We start from the raw sequence: 18,131 nt of genomic DNA on the forward strand, positions 1-18,131 counted from the left end.
AGAATAGAAAAGACTACAGTAGAACAGACTACAGTAGAATAGAACAGACTACAGTAGAATAGAACAGACTGCAGTAGAATAGACTACAGTAGAATAGAGTACAGTAGAATAGAACAGACTCCAGTAGAATAGAACAGACTCCAGTAGAATAGAACAGACTCCAGTAGAATAGAACAGACTACGGTAGAATAGAACAGACTACAGTAGAACAGAACAGACTACGGTAGAACAGAACAGACTACGGTAGAATAGAACAGACTACGGTAGAACAGAACAGACTACGGTAGAACAGACCAGACTACGGTAGAACAGAACAGACTACGGTAGAATAGAACAGAATACAGTAGAATAGAACAGACTACAGTAGAATAGCAGAGAATACAGTAGAACCCAGTAGAATAGAACAGACTACAGTGGAACAGACTACGGTAGAATAGAACAGACTACGGTAGAATAGAACAGACTACAGTAGAACAGACTACAGTAGAATAGAACAGACTACAGTAGAATAGAACAGACTACAGTAGAATAGACTACAGCAGAATAGAACAGACTACAGTAGAATAGAACAGGCTACAGTAGAATAGAACAGACTACAGTAGAATGGAACAGACAAAGTAGAACAGACTACAGTAGAATAGAACAGGCTACAGTAGAATAGAACGCACTACAGTAGAATAGAACAGACTACAGTAGAATATAACATACTACAGTAGAATAGAACACAGTAGAATAGAACAGACTACAGTAGAATAGAATAGACTACAGTAGAATATAACAGGCTACAGTAGAATAGAACAGACTACAGTAGAATAGAACAGACTACAGTAGAACAGACTACAGTAGAATAGAACAGACTACAGTAGAATAGACTACAGTAGAATATAACAGACTACAGTAGAATAGAGCAGACTACAGTAGAACAGACTACAGTAGAATAGAACAGACTACAGTAGAATAGAGCAGACTACAGTAGAACAGACTACAGTAGAATAGAACAGACTTCAGTAGAATAGAACAGACTACGGTAGAATAGAACAGACTACAGTAGAACAGAACAGACTACGGTAGAATAGAACAGACTACAGTAGAATGGAACAGACAAAGTAGAATAGAACAGACTACAGTAGAACAGGCTACAGTAGAATAGAACAGGCTACAGTAGAATAGAACAGGATACAGTAGAATAGAACAGACTACAGTAGAATAGAAAAGACTACAGTAGAACAGACTACAGTAGAATAGAACAGGCTACAGTAGAATAGAACAGACTACAGTAGAATAGAACAGACTACAGTAGAACAGACTACAGTAGAATAGAACAGACTACAGTAGAATAGAATAGACTACAGTAGAATAGAACAGACTACAGTAGAATAGACTACAGTAGAACAGACTACAGTACAACAGAACAGACTACAGTAGAACAGAACAGACTCCAGTAGAATAGAACAGACTACAGTAGAATAGAACAGACTACAGTAGAATAGAACAGACTACGGTAGAACAGAACAGACTACGGTAGAATAGAACAGACTACAGTAGAACAGAACAGACTACGGTAGAACAGAACAGACTACGGTAGAATAGAACAGACTACGGTAGAATAGAACAGACTACGGTAGAACAGACTACGGTAGAACAGAACAGACTACGGTAGAACAGAACAGACTACGGTAGATAGAACAGACTACGGTAGAATATAACAGACTACAGTAGAATAGAACAGAATACAGTAGAATAGAACAGACTCCAGTAGAATAGAACAGACTCCAGTAGAATAGAACAGACTCCAGTAGAATAGAACAGACTACAGTAGAACAGAACAGACTACGGTAGAACAGAACAGACTACGGTAGAATAGAACAGACTACGGTAGAACAGAACAGACTACGGTAGAACAGACCAGACTACGGTAGAACAGAACAGACTACGGTAGAATAGAACAGAATACAGTAGAATAGAACAGACTACAGTAGAATAGAAGAGAATACAGTAGAACCCAGTAGAATAGAACAGACTACAGTGGAACAGACTACGGTAGAATAGAACAGACTACGGTAGAATAGAACAGACTACAGTAGAACAGACTACAGTAGAATAGAACAGACTACAGTAGAATAGAACAGACTACAGTAGAATAGACTACAGCAGAATAGAACAGACTACAGTAGAATAGAACAGGCTACAGTAGAATAGAACAGACTACAGTAGAATGGAACAGACAAAGTAGAACAGACTACAGTAGAATAGAACAGGCTACAGTAGAATAGAACACACTACAGTAGAATAGAACAGACTACAGTAGAATAGAACAGACTACAGTAGAATAGAACACAGTAGAATAGAACAGACTACAGTAGAATAGAATAGACTACAGTAGAATAGAACAGGCTACAGTAGAATAGAACAGACTACAGTAGAATAGAACAGACTACAGTAGAACAGACTACAGTAGAATAGAACAGACTACAGTAGAATAGACTACAGTAGAATATAACAGACTACAGTAGAATAGAGCAGACTACAGTAGAACAGACTACAGTAGAATAGAACAGACTACAGTAGAATAGAGCAGACTACAGTAGAACAGACTACAGTAGAATAGAACAGACTTCAGTAGAATAGAACAGACTACGGTAGAATAGAACAGACTACAGTAGAACAGAACAGACTACGGTAGAATATAACAGACTACAGTAGAATGGAACAGACAAAGTAGAATAGAACAGACTACAGTAGAACAGGCTACAGTAGAATAGAACAGGCTACAGTAGAATAGAACAGGATACAGTAGAATAGAACAGACTACAGTAGAATAGAAAAGACTACAGTAGAACAGACTACAGTAGAATAGAACAGGCTACAGTAGAATAGAACAGACTACAGTAGAATAGAACAGACTACAGTAGAACAGACTACAGTAGAATAGAACAGACTACAGTAGAATAGAATAGACTACAGTAGAATAGAACAGACTACAGTAGAATAGACTACAGTAGAACAGACTACAGTAGAACAGAACAGACTACAGTAGAACAGAACAGACTCCAGTAGAATAGAACAGACTACAGTAGAATAGAACAGACTACAGTAGAATAGAACAGACTACGGTAGAACAGAACAGACTACGGTAGAATAGAACAGACTACAGTAGAACAGAACAGACTACGGTAGAACAGAACAGACTACGGTAGAATAGAACAGACTACGGTAGACTAGAACAGACTACGGTAGAACAGACTACGGTAGAACAGAACAGACTACGGTAGAACAGAACAGACTACGGTAGATAGAACAGACTACGGTAGAATATAACAGACTACAGTAGAATAGAACAGAATACAGTAGAATAGAACAGAATACAGTAGAATAGAACAGACTACAGTAGAATAGAAGAGAATACAGTAGAACCCAGTAGAATAGAACAGACTACAGTGGAACAGACTACGGTAGAATAGAACAGACTACGGTAGAATAGAACAGACAAAGTAGAACAGACTACAGTAGAATAGAACAGACTACAGTAGAATAGAACAGACTACAGTAGAATAGACTACAGCAGAATAGAACAGACTACAGTAGAATAAAACAGACTACAGTAGAATAGAACAGACTACAGTAGAATGGAACAGACAAAGTAGAACAGGCTACAGTAGAATAGAACAGGCTACAGTAGAATAGAACAGGCTACAGTAGAATAGAAAAGACTACAGTAGAACAGACAACAGTAGAATAGAAGAGGCTACAGTAGAATAGAACAGACTACAGTAGAACAGACTACAGTAGAATAGAACAGACTACAGTAGAATAGAATAGAATACAGTAGAATAGAACAGGCTACAGTAGAATATAACAGGCTACAGTAGAATAGAACAGACTACAGTAGAATAGAACAGACTACAGTAGAACAGACTACAGTAGAATAGAACAGACTACAGTAGAATAGACTACAGTAGAATATAACAGACTACAGTAGAATAGAGCAGACTACAGTAGAACAGACTACAGTAGAATAGAACAGACTACAGTAGAATAGAGCAGACTACAGTAGAACAGACTACAGTAGAATAGAACAGACTTCAGTAGAATAGAACAGACTACGGTAGAATAGAACAGACTACAGTAGAACAGAACAGACTACGGTAGAATAGAACAGACTACAGTAGAATGGAACAGACAAAGTAGAATAGAACAGACTACAGTAGAACAGGCTACAGTAGAATAGAACAGGCTACAGTAGAATAGAACAGGATACAGTAGAATAGAACAGACTACAGTAGAATAGAAAAGACTACAGTAGAACAGACTACAGTAGAATAGAACAGGCTACAGTAGAATAGAACAGACTACAGTAGAATAGAACAGACTACAGTAGAACAGACTACAGTAGAATAGAACAGACTACAGTAGAATAGAATAGACTACAGTAGAATAGAACAGACTACAGTAGAATAGACTACAGTAGAACAGACTACAGTACAACAGAACAGACTACAGTAGAACAGAACAGACTCCAGTAGAATAGAACAGACTACAGTAGAATAGAACAGACTACAGTAGAATAGAACAGACTACGGTAGAACAGAACAGACTACGGTAGAATAGAACAGACTACAGTAGAACAGAACAGACTACGGTAGAACAGAACAGACTACGGTAGAATAGAACAGACTACGGTAGAATAGAACAGACTACGGTAGAACAGACTACGGTAGAACAGAACAGACTACGGTAGAACAGAACAGACTACGGTAGATAGAACAGACTACGGTAGAATATAACAGACTACAGTAGAATAGAACAGAATACAGTAGAATAGAACAGACTCCAGTAGAATAGAACAGACTCCAGTAGAATAGAACAGACTCCAGTAGAATAGAACAGACTACAGTAGAACAGAACAGACTACGGTAGAACAGAACAGACTACGGTAGAATAGAACAGACTACGGTAGAACAGAACAGACTACGGTAGAACAGACCAGACTACGGTAGAACAGAACAGACTACGGTAGAATAGAACAGAATACAGTAGAATAGAACAGACTACAGTAGAATAGAAGAGAATACAGTAGAACCCAGTAGAATAGAACAGACTACAGTGGAACAGACTACGGTAGAATAGAACAGACTACGGTAGAATAGAACAGACTACAGTAGAACAGACTACAGTAGAATAGAACAGACTACAGTAGAATAGAACAGACTACAGTAGAATAGACTACAGCAGAATAGAACAGACTACAGTAGAATAGAACAGGCTACAGTAGAATAGAACAGACTACAGTAGAATGGAACAGACAAAGTAGAACAGACTACAGTAGAATAGAACAGGCTACAGTAGAATAGAACACACTACAGTAGAATAGAACAGACTACAGTAGAATAGAACAGACTACAGTAGAATAGAACACAGTAGAATAGAACAGACTACAGTAGAATAGAATAGACTACAGTAGAATAGAACAGGCTACAGTAGAATAGAACAGACTACAGTAGAATAGAACAGACTACAGTAGAACAGACTACAGTAGAATAGAACAGACTACAGTAGAATAGACTACAGTAGAATATAACAGACTACAGTAGAATAGAGCAGACTACAGTAGAACAGACTACAGTAGAATAGAACAGACTACAGTAGAATAGAGCAGACTACAGTAGAACAGACTACAGTAGAATAGAACAGACTTCAGTAGAATAGAACAGACTACGGTAGAATAGAACAGACTACAGTAGAACAGAACAGACTACGGTAGAATATAACAGACTACAGTAGAATGGAACAGACAAAGTAGAATAGAACAGACTACAGTAGAACAGGCTACAGTAGAATAGAACAGGCTACAGTAGAATAGAACAGGATACAGTAGAATAGAACAGACTACAGTAGAATAGAAAAGACTACAGTAGAACAGACTACAGTAGAATAGAACAGGCTACAGTAGAATAGAACAGACTACAGTAGAATAGAACAGACTACAGTAGAACAGACTACAGTAGAATAGAACAGACTACAGTAGAATAGAATAGACTACAGTAGAATAGAACAGACTACAGTAGAATAGACTACAGTAGAACAGACTACAGTAGAACAGAACAGACTACAGTAGAACAGAACAGACTCCAGTAGAATAGAACAGACTACAGTAGAATAGAACAGACTACAGTAGAATAGAACAGACTACGGTAGAACAGAACAGACTACGGTAGAATAGAACAGACTACAGTAGAACAGAACAGACTACGGTAGAACAGAACAGACTACGGTAGAATAGAACAGACTACGGTAGACTAGAACAGACTACGGTAGAACAGACTACGGTAGAACAGAACAGACTACGGTAGAACAGAACAGACTACGGTAGATAGAACAGACTACGGTAGAATATAACAGACTACAGTAGAATAGAACAGAATACAGTAGAATAGAACAGAATACAGTAGAATAGAACAGACTACAGTAGAATAGAAGAGAATACAGTAGAACCCAGTAGAATAGAACAGACTACAGTGGAACAGACTACGGTAGAATAGAACAGACTACGGTAGAATAGAACAGACAAAGTAGAACAGACTACAGTAGAATAGAACAGACTACAGTAGAATAGAACAGACTACAGTAGAATAGACTACAGCAGAATAGAACAGACTACAGTAGAATAAAACAGACTACAGTAGAATAGAACAGACTACAGTAGAATGGAACAGACAAAGTAGAACAGGCTACAGTAGAATAGAACAGGCTACAGTAGAATAGAACAGGCTACAGTAGAATAGAAAAGACTACAGTAGAACAGACAACAGTAGAATAGAAGAGGCTACAGTAGAATAGAACAGACTACAGTAGAACAGACTACAGTAGAATAGAACAGACTACAGTAGAATAGAATAGAATACAGTAGAATAGAACAGGCTACAGTAGAATAGAACAGACTACAGTAGAATAGAACAGACTACAGTAGAACAGACTACAGTAGAATAGAACAGACTACAGTAGAACAGACTACAGTAGAATAGAACAGACTACAGTAGAATAGACTACAGTAGATTAGAACAGACTACAGTAGAATAGAGCAGACTACAGTATAACAGACTACAGTAGAATAGAACAGACTACAGTAGAATAGAGCAGACTACAGTAGAACAGACTACAGTAGAATAGAACAGACTACAGTAGAATAGAGCAGACTACGGTAGAATAGAACAGACTACAGTAGAATAGAACAGACTACGGTAGAATAGAACAGACTACAGTAGGACTACAGTAGAACAGAACAGACTACGGTAGAATAGAACAGACTACAGTAGAATGGAACAGACAAAGTAGAATAGAACAGACTACAGTAGAACAGGCTACAGTAGAATAGAACAGGCTACAGTAGAATAGAACAGGATACAGTAGAATAGAACAGACTACAGTAGAATAGAAAAGACTACAGTAGAACAGACTACAGTAGAATAGAACAGGCTACAGTAGAATAGAACAGACTACAGTAGAATAGAACAGACTACAGTAGAACAGACTACAGTAGAATAGAATAGACTACAGTAGAATAGAACAGACTACAGTAGAATAGACTACAGTAGAATAGACTACAGTAGAACAGACTACAGTAGAACAGACTACAGTAGAATAGAACAGACTACAGTAGAATAGAACAGACTACAGTAGAATAGAGCAGACTACAGTAGAACAGACTACAGTAGAATAGAACAGACTACAGTAGAATAGAGCAGACTACAGTAGAACAGACTACAGTAGAATAGAATAGACTTCAGTAGAATAGAACAGACTACAGTAGAATAGAGCAGACTACAGTAGAATAGAACAGACTACAGTAGAATAGAGCAGACTACAGTAGAACAGACTACAGTAGAATAGAACAGACTACAGTAGAATAGAGCAGACTACAGTAGAACAGACTACAGTAGAATAGAACAGACTTCAGTAGAATAGAACAGACTACAGTAGAATTGAGCAGACTACAGTAGAACAGACTACAGTAGAATAGAACAGACTACAGTAGAATAGAGCAGTCTACAGTAGAACAGACTACAGTAGAATAGAACAGACTTCAGTAGAATAGGACAGACTACAGTAGAATAGAACAGACTACAGTAGAATAGAGCAGACTACAGTAGAACAGACTACAGTAGAATAGAACAGACTACAGTAGAATAGAACAGACTACAGTAGAATAGAGCAGACTACAGTAGAATAGAGCAGACTACAGTAGAACAGACTACAGTAGAATAGAACAGACTACAGTAGAATAGAGCAGACTACAGTAGAACAGACTACAGTAGAATAGAACAGACTTCAGTAGAATAGAACAGACTACAGTAGAATAGAACAGACTACAGTAGAATAGAGCAGACTACAGTAGAACAGACTACAGTAGAATAGAACAGACTACAGTAGAATAGAACAGACTACAGTAGAATAGAACAGACTTCAGTAGAATAGAACAGACTACAATAGAACAGACTAAAGCAGACTAGGACATACTAGACTAGAATTGAGGCTACTTTACTATCTACTATGACACAGCCGTCTGACAGAAAGAGAGACTGAACAGTGCCTCAACATCTCTGGGCTGGAATATTCCTTTCAATAGTGGGGAGAGCTGGGCTGCCCCCTGCTGTAGAGTACAGAGTACTGCAATTACAGGCCTGTAGACCTCCAAGCGTCAGTGCCCATAGCACTGTTTGTTCAATCCCGGTCCTAGGGACCCAAATATGTGCATATTTTTTGAGTCTTTTTGTCTAGTACTACACACCTGATTCCACTACTCAAAGGTTTGATGATGAGGTGATTAGGGCTTTTGGTCCATGGCAGGGCTGTTCAATCCCGGTCCTAGAGTCTTTTTGTCTAGTACTACACACCTGATTCCACTACTCAAAGGTTTGATGATGAGGTGACTAGTGCTTTTGGTCCATGGCAGGGCTGTTCAATGTCGGTCATGGAGGACTCAAACACTTCTTCAGGTTTTCATTCTCTCATTCCAAATCAAAGGACTAATTCAGACCTGGGACACCCGGTGATTAACGACCAGGTAGAAACAAGTACCAGAAGTGTTTTTTTGTGCCTCCAGGTTCTATTGGATGGACATGTGTTCTAGGTGTTTTCACCTGGTTCTCTTTAGCTGAGGATTCCATGAAGGCAGCGTTCCACGATTCTGCTAGTGACTTCCCTTCCTCACAGCTGATCACCCTGGAATTCAAAAGAGACATCACACCAATCAGATACCACACACACACACGTCACACACACACACACACGTCACACACCACAGGTTAGGGGGATGGAGTCTCTGTATGACATCACTCCAAACCCGACAGCGACAGGATAGAATGCTTTTAAGGGATAGGGGAAGTGGGATACCTAGGTCAGTTGTACAACTGAATGCAGTCAACCGAAATGTGTCTTCCGCATTTAACCCAGGCCTTCTGAATCAGAGAGCTGTTGAATGTGTGTGTGTGAGCGTGAGTCTGTGTGTGTGTGTGAGCGTGAGTGTTTGTGTGAGTGTGAGTGTGTGACAGTATCTAGGTATGTAAGTAAGGAGCATACCTTTCCATGTGCAGGTCGTTCTTATTTCCCACCAACATAATAGGAACTCTGAGAGAAAGACAAAACCACATGTTGTATCCCATGTATCAAAGACAAAACCACATGTTGTATCCCATGTATCAAAGACAAAACCATATGTTGTATCCCATGTATCAAAGACAAAACCATATGTTGTATCCCATGTATCAAAGACAAAACCACATGTTGTATCCCATGTATCAAAGACAAAACCACATGTTGTATCCCATGTATCAAAGACAAAACCATATGTTGTATCCCATGTATCAAAGACAAAACCATATGTTGTATCCCATGTATCAAAGACAAAACCACATGTTGTATCCCATGTATCAAAGACAAAACCATATGTTGTATCCCATGTATCAAAGACAAAACCACATGTTGTATCCCATGTATCAAAGACAAAACCACATGTTGTATCCCATGTATCAAAGACAAAACCACATGTTGTATCCCATGTATCAAAGACAAAACCACATGTTGTATCCCATGTATCAAAGACAAAACCACATGTTGTATCCCATCTATCAAAACAAAACCACATGTTGTATCCCATGTATCAAAGACAAAACCACATGTTGTATCCCATGTATCAAAGACAAACCCACATGTTGTACCCAGAACAAAACCACATGTTGTACCCCATATTCCCAAATGTTACATAGACACAGTAGATGCACCCTCAGCCTCATCTGCAAAAATCTAAGCCATCCGGTTTCACCAAATACTAGACCAAATAGTAGATAAAGGGTAACCTGAGTGAACAAATAACACAACAATTACACACTTATTTAAATTATTTCATAAACAAAGATATGCCACACACAATTCCCCTGTGTGAAAAAGTAAACGCCCCCTTACACTCAATAACTGGTTGTGCCACCTTTAACTGCACTGACTACAACCAACCACTTCCTGTAGTTGTTGATCAGTCTCTCACATCACTGTGGAGGAATTTACTGTAGCTGTACTGACTCCAACCAACCACTTCCTGTAGTTGTTGATCAGTCTCTCACATCACTGTGGAGGAATTTACTGTAGCTGTACTGACTCCAACCAACCACTTCCTGTAGTTGTTGATCAGTCTCTCACATCACTGTGGAGGAATTTACTGTAGCTGTACTGACTCCAACCAACCACTTCCTGTAGTTGTTGATCAGTCTCTCACATCACTGTGGAGGAATTTACTGTAGCTGTACTGACTCCAACCAACCACTTCCTGTAGTTGTTGATCAGTCTCTCACATCGCTGTGGAGGAATTTACTGTAGCTGCACTGACTCCAACCAACCACTTCCTGTAGTTGTTGATCAGTCTCTTACGTCGCTGTGGGAGATGGAACTCGAGATGGATCCCATTATGTCTGGTGAAAACCAAACATTGCATTCTACAGTAAGAACCTCATTCCCAATGGCCCAGCATGGTGGTGGTAGTGTGATAGTTTGGGGACCAGCATGGTGGTGGTAGTGTGATGGTTTGGGGAATGCTTTGCTGCCTCAGGACCTGGACGACTTGCCTTCATAGAAGGAGGTCGCAGTTGCAAATGCGAACTTGTTCTCAACTAGCCTACCTGGTTAAATAAAGGTGTTCTCAACTAGCCTACCTGGTTAAATAAAGATGTTCTCAACTAGCCTACCTGGTTAAATAAAGGTGATATACAAATTAAAGGAACCATGAATTCTGCTCTGTATCAGAGAATTCTACAGGACAATTATCAGGCCATCCGTCTGTAAGCTGAAGTGCAGCTGGGTCGTGCAGCAAGACAATGATCCAAAACACACAATCAAGAACTACAGGAAGCATTTGGTTGCAGTCATTGCAGCTAAAGGTGGCACAACCCCATATTGAGGGTAAGGGGGGGGGGCAAAAACTTCTTCAGAGCACTGTATGACTGGGAAACATTGAGCTTTCAGAGCAAGTGCCACAAAGTCGACAAACACCACATACCAATACAGTTGATGTCAACTTTGTTAGCGATTCCATTATCGCTAAGTGACGCTATCTAATATCCGGCTAGTAGCTAGCTAGCTTCCGTTTGCTAGCTTTCTCTATGAAGTTTTTTCCATCTCAATATTAAACAGAGCAATACTCTATTTTAACTCCTACTCCACATTTACGGGATACGTTAAACCTCCTCAGACAGTTTGTTTCCTTCATCATGCCCCGAATGTGGTTAGTTAGTTTAGTTTCAGGCATTTATTTTAGGCATGCTATGTCAGGTTACAGTAGAGGGTTAATATACAGTCAGATTACAGTAGAGGGTTAATATACAGTCAGATTACAGTAGAGGGTTAATATACAGTCAGATTACAGTAGAGGGTTAATATACAGTCAGAGAGTTAATATACAGTCAGATTACAGTAGAGGGTTAATATACAGTCAGATTACAGTAGAGGGTTAATATACAGTCAGATTACAGTAGAGGGTTAATATACAGTCAGAGGGTTAATATACAGTCAGATTACAGTAGATATACAGTCAGATTACAGTAGATACTCACTGAGCTTTCCCCACCATATCCAGAAGTTTTTCATGGATAACCTGAACTACTTCAAAACTGGAAGAGAAGAAAAACAATGTCACACATACTGTTATAGATACTGTCATTAATACTGTTATAGATACTGTCATTAATACTGTCATAGATATTGTCATAGATACTGTCATTAATACTGTCATTAATACTGTTATAGATACTGTCATTAATACTGTCATAGATACTGTCATAGATACTGTCATTAATACTGTCAAACATACTGTTATAGATACTGTCATAGATACTGTCATTAATACTGTCAAACATACTGTTATAGATACTGTCATTAATACTGTCACACACACTGTTATAGATACTGTCATTAATACTGTCACACATACTGTCAAACATACCGTTATAGATACTGTCATTAATACTGTCATAGATACTGTCATAGATAGTGTCAAACATACTGTTATAGATACTGTCAAACATACTGTCATAGATACTGTCAAACATACTGTCATAGATACTGTCAAACATACTGTTATAGATACTGTCATTAATACTGTCATAGATACTGTCAAACATACTGTTATAGATACTGTCATTAATACTGTCAAACATACTGTCATAGATACTGTCAAACATACTGTCATAGATACTGTCAAACATACTGTTATAGATACTGTCAAACATACTGTCAAACAAACTGTCATAGATACTGTCAAACATACTGTCATAGATACTGTCAAACATACTGTTATAGATACTGTCATAGATACTGTCATTAATACTGTCAAACATACTGTCATAGATACTGTTTTTAATACTGTCAAACATACTGTCATAGATACTGTCATTAATACTGTCAAACATACTGTCATAGATACTGTCATTAATACTGCCATTAATACTGTCAAACATACTGTCATAGATACTGTCAAACATATTGTCATAGATACTGTCATTAATACTGTTATAGATACTGTCAAACATACTGTCATAGATACTGTCATAGATACTGTCATTAATACTGCCAAACATACTGTAATAGATACTGTCATTAATACTGCCAAACATACTGTAATAGATACTGTCATTAATACTGTTTTAGATACTGTCATAGATACTGTTAAAGATACTGTCATACATAAATATTGTCATACATACTGTCATATATAAATTCTGTCAACCATGCTGTCATACATACTGTCATAGATACTGTAATACATAAATACTGTGATACATACTGTCATAGATACTGTCATAGATACTTTAATACATAAATACTGTCATATATAAATTCTGTCAACCATGCTGTCATACATACTGTCATAGATACTGTAATACATAAATACTGTCATACATTCTGTCATAGATACTGTAATACATACATACATACTGTCATACATAATGTCATACATAAATTCTGTCATAGATACTGTAATACATAAATACTGTCATACATAGATACTGTAATACATAGATACTGTCATACATAAATTCTGTCATAGATACTGTCATAGATACTGTAATACATATATACTGTAATACATAATGTCATACATAAATTCTGTCATAGATACTGTCATACATAAATTCCCAGTCTGGGAAGTGTTGATGTAGTTAATCCAGTCATTGTAGAAGACCAGGGGTACCAACCCTCCTCCAGCCCTACTCTAATACACCAGATTCAGCTGCTCATCATTTCATTGATTAGCTGAATCAGCTGCTCATCAGGACATCGATGAGCTGAATCAGCCGCTCATCAGGACATCGATGAGCTGAATCAGCCGCTCATCAGGACATCGATGAGCTGAATCAGCAGCTCATCAGGACATTGATGAGCTGAATCAGCTTCGAGCAGGGCTGGAGTAATTTACTGACTTTATTGTCTCCACGGGGACATTTTGTTGCAGTGTCATGTACACGTTCAAAGTGGCGTTTAAATACAAAACAAGATTGACAATACAACTTTCATAACAGTTACATACCAATAAACATTGTTTTTTTAAAGACTAGCCTGCTGGCCTTACTGAGTGGGATAGGAACATCAGCCAGGTGGCCTTGAATCGATAGGAACATTAGCCTGCTGGCCTTACTGGGTGGATAGGAACTGCTGGCCTTACTGGGTGGATAGGAACTGCTGGCCTTACTGAGTCTATAGGAACATTAGCCTGCTGGCCTTACTGAGTCTATAGGAACATTAGCCTGCTGGCCTTACTGAGTCTATAGGAACATTAGCCTGCTGGCCTTACTGAGTCTATAGGAACATTAGCTTGCTGGTCTTACTGAGTGGATAGGAACATTAGCCTGCTGGCCTTACTGAGTGGATAGGAACATTAGCCTGCTGGCCTTACTGGGTGGATAGGAACATTAGCCTGCTGGCCTTACTGAGTGGATAGGAACATCAGCCCGAGCTATTTAGGAGGGATATCACACCTGGCACAAATTATTGTCTAGTTGTGTTTTTCCTGCTGAGCGGTGCCCTATACCTGCGCCCAGAGGGGAGTAGTTCAAAGTCTGGGTACAGGGGGTGGCTTAGGTCTAAAATGATTTTGTGAGCCTTGCAGAGGGCCCTGACCTTAAAGATCTCATCCAGGCCTGTCTGTTTGACTCCAAGTACTTTGTGGAGGGCCCTGACCTTAAGGATCTCATCCAGGCTTGTCTGTTTGACTCCAAGTACCTTGTGGAGGGCCCTGACCTCCTTTAAGATCTCATCCAGGCCTGTGTGTTTGACTCCAAGTACCTTGGGGAGGGCCCTGACCTTAAAGATCTCCCCCAGGCCTGTGTGTTTGACTCCAAGTACCTTGGGGAGAGCCCTGACCTTAAGGATCTCATCCAGGCCTGTCTGTTTGACTCCTAGTACCTTGGGGAGGGCCCTGACCTTAAAGATCTCATACAGGCTTGTCTGTTTGACTCCAAGTACCTTGTGGAGGGCCCTGACCTCCTTTAAGATCTCATCCAGGCCTGTGTGTTTGACTCCAAGTACCTTGGGGAGAGCCCTGACCTTAAAGATCTCATACAGGCCTGTCTGTTTGACTCCTAGTACCTTGGGGAGGGTCCTGACCTTAAAGATCTCATCCAGGCCTGTCTGTTTGACTCCAAGTACCTTGGGGAGGGCCCTGACCTTAAAGATCTCATCCAGGCCTGTCTGTTTGACTCCAAGTACCTTGGGGAGGGTCCTGACCTTAAAGATCTCATCCAGGCCTGTCTGTTTGACTCCAAGTACCTTGTGGAGGGCCCTGACCTTAAAGATCTCATCCAGGCCTGTCTGTTTGACTCCAAGTACCTTGGGGAGGGTCCTGACCGTAAAGATCTCATCCAGGCCTGTCTGTTTGACTCCAAGTACCTTGGGGAGGGCCCTGACCTTAAAGATCTCATCCAGGCCTGTCTGTTTGACTCCAAGTACCTTGGGGAGGGTCCTGACCTTAAAGATCTCATCCAGGCCTGTCTGTTTGACTCCAAGTACCTTGTGGAGGGCCCTGACCTTAAAGATCTCATCCAGGCCTGTCTGTTTGACTCCAAGTACCTTGGGGAGGGCCCTGACCTTAAAGATCTCATCCAGGCCTGTCTGTTTGACTACAAGTACCTTGTGGAGGGCCCTGACCTTAAAGATCTCATCCAGGCCTGTCTGTTTGACTCCTAGTACCTTGGAGAGGGCCCTGACCTTAAAGATCTCATCCAGGCCTGTCTGTTTGACTCCTAGTACCTTGGGGAGGGTCCTGACCTTAAAGATCTCATCCAGGCCTGTCTGTTTGACTCCAAGTACCTTGGGGAGGGTCCTGACCTTAAAGATCTCATCCAGGCCTGTCTGTTTGACTCCAAGTACCTTGTGGAGGGCCCTGACCTTAAAGATCTCATCCAGGCCTGTCTGTTTGACTCCAAGTACCTTGGGGAGGGCCCTGACCTTAAAGATCTCATCCAGGCCTGTCTGTTTGACTACAAGTACCTTGTGGAGGGCCCTGACCTTAAAGATCTCATCCAGGCCTGTCTGTTTGACTCCTAGTACCTTGGGGAGGGCCCTGACCTTAAAGATCTCATCCAGGCCTGTCTGTTTGACTCCTAGTACCTTGGGGAGGGTCCTGACCTTAAAGATCTCATCCAGGCCTGTCTGTTTGACTCCAAGTACCTTGGGGAGGGTCCTGACCTTAAAGATATCATCCAGGCCTGTCTGTTTGACTCCAAGTACCTTGGGGAGGGCCCTGACCTTAAAGATCTCATCCAGGCCTGTCTGATTGACTCCAAGTACCTTGGGGAGGGTCCTGACCTTAAAGATCTCATCCAGGCCTGTCTGTTTGACTACAAGTACCTTGTGGAGGGCCCTGACCTTAAAGATCTCATCCAGGCCTGTCTGTTTGACTCCAAGTACCTTGGGGAGGGCCCTGACCTTAAAGATCTCATCCAGGCCTGTCTGTTTGACTACAAGTACCTTGGGGAGGGCCCTGACCTTAAAGATCTCATCCAGGCCTGTCTGTTTGACTCCAAGTACCTTGGGGACGGCCCTGACCTTAAAGATCTCATCCAGGCTTGTCTGTTTGACTCAAAGTACCTTGTGGAGGGCCCTGACCTTAAAGATCTCATCCAGGCCTGTCTGTTTGACTACAAGTACCTTGTGGAGGGCCCTGACCTTAAAGATCTCATCCAGGCCTGTCTGTTTGACTCCAAGTACCTTGGGGAGGGCCCTGACCTTAAAGATCTCATCCAGGCCTGTCTGTTTGACTACAAGTACCTTGGGGAGGGCCCTGACCTTAAAGATCTCATCCAGGCCTGTCTGTTTGACTCCAAGTACCTTGGGGAGGGCCCTGACCTTAAAGATCTCATCCAGGCTTGTCTGTTTGACTCCAAGTACCTTGTGGAGGGCCCTGACCTTAAAGATTTCATCCAGGCCTGTCTGTTTGACTCCAAGTACCTTGTGGAGGGCCCTGACCTTAAAGATCTCATCCAGGCCTGTCTGTTTGACTCCAAGTACCTTGGGGAGGGCCCTGACCTTAAAGATCTCATCCAGGCCTGTCTGTTTGACTACAAGTACCTTGGGGAGGGCCCTGACCTTAAAGATCTCATCCAGGCCTGTCTGTTTGACTCCAAGTACCTTGGGGAGGGCCCTGACCTTAAAGATCTCATACAGGCTTGTCTGTTTGACTCCAAGTACCTTGTGGAGGGCCCTGACCTTAAAGATTTCATCCAGGCCTGTCTGTTTGACTCCAAGTACCTTGTGGAGGGCCCTGACCTTAAATATCTCATCCAGGCCTGTCTGTTTGACTCCTAGTACCTTGCAGAGGGCCCTGACCTTAAAGATCTCATCCAGGCCTGTCTGTTTGACTCCAAGTACCTTGGGGAGGGTCCTGACCTTAAAGATCTCATCCAGGCCTGTCTGTTTGACTCCAAGTACCTTGGGGAGGGCCCTGACCTTAAAGATCTCATCCAGGCCTGTCTGTTTGACTCCAAGTACCTTGGGGAGGGCCCTGACCTTAAAGATCTCATCCAGGCCTGTCTGTTTGACTCCAAGTACCTTGGGGAGGGCCCTGACCTTAAAGATCTCATCCAGGCCTGTCTGTTTGACTCCTAGTACCTTGGGGAGGGCCCTGACCTTAAAGATCTCATCCAGGCCTGTCTGTTTGACTCCTAGTACCTTGCAGAGGGCCCTGACCGTAAAGATCTCATCCAGGCCTGTCTGTTTGACTCCTAGTACCTTGGGGAGGGCCCTGACCTTAAAGATCTCATCCAGGCCTGTCTGTTTGACTCCTAGTACCTTGCAGAGGGCCCTGACCTTAAAGATCTCATACAGGCCTGTCTGTTTGACTCCAAGTACCTTGGGGAGGGCCCTGACCTTAAAGATCTCATACAGGCCTGTCTGTTTGACTCCTAGTACCTTGGGGAGGGCCCTGACCGTAAAGATCTCATCCAGGCCTGTCTGTCTGACTCCAAGTACCTTGGGGAGGGCCCTGACCTTAAAGATCTCATCCAGGCCTGTCTGTTTGACTCCTAGTACCTTGGGGAGGGCCCTGACCTTAAAGATCTCATCCAGGCCTGTCTGTTTGACTCCAAGTACCTTGG

The 18,131-nt window shown here is 41.1% G+C and overlaps 1 protein-coding gene across 2 annotated transcripts in view; it reads right to left on the reverse strand.

The window, feature by feature from the left end:
- Positions 1-18,131, reverse strand: part of LOC110517235 (GTP-binding protein Rheb) — a 32,777-nt gene that overhangs the window by 2,957 nt on the left and 11,689 nt on the right. For both annotated transcript variants that reach the window (XR_005052993.1, XM_036986640.1), the window contains exons 5-7: positions 12,096-12,152; positions 9,577-9,624; positions 9,138-9,219 (exon numbers count right to left, since the gene is read on the reverse strand). Coding sequence is in view for 1 of the 2 variants with exons in the window: in XM_036986640.1 (XP_036842535.1) it covers positions 9,138-9,219; positions 9,577-9,624; positions 12,096-12,152 (187 nt within the window). In the remaining variant the exon portion in view is untranslated. The remainder of the gene's footprint in view (positions 1-9,137; positions 9,220-9,576; positions 9,625-12,095; positions 12,153-18,131) is intronic.

Source organism: Oncorhynchus mykiss, chromosome 8 (genome assembly GCF_013265735.2).
Source record: "Oncorhynchus mykiss isolate Arlee chromosome 8, USDA_OmykA_1.1, whole genome shotgun sequence".
NCBI lineage: Eukaryota > Metazoa > Chordata > Actinopteri > Salmoniformes > Salmonidae > Oncorhynchus > Oncorhynchus mykiss.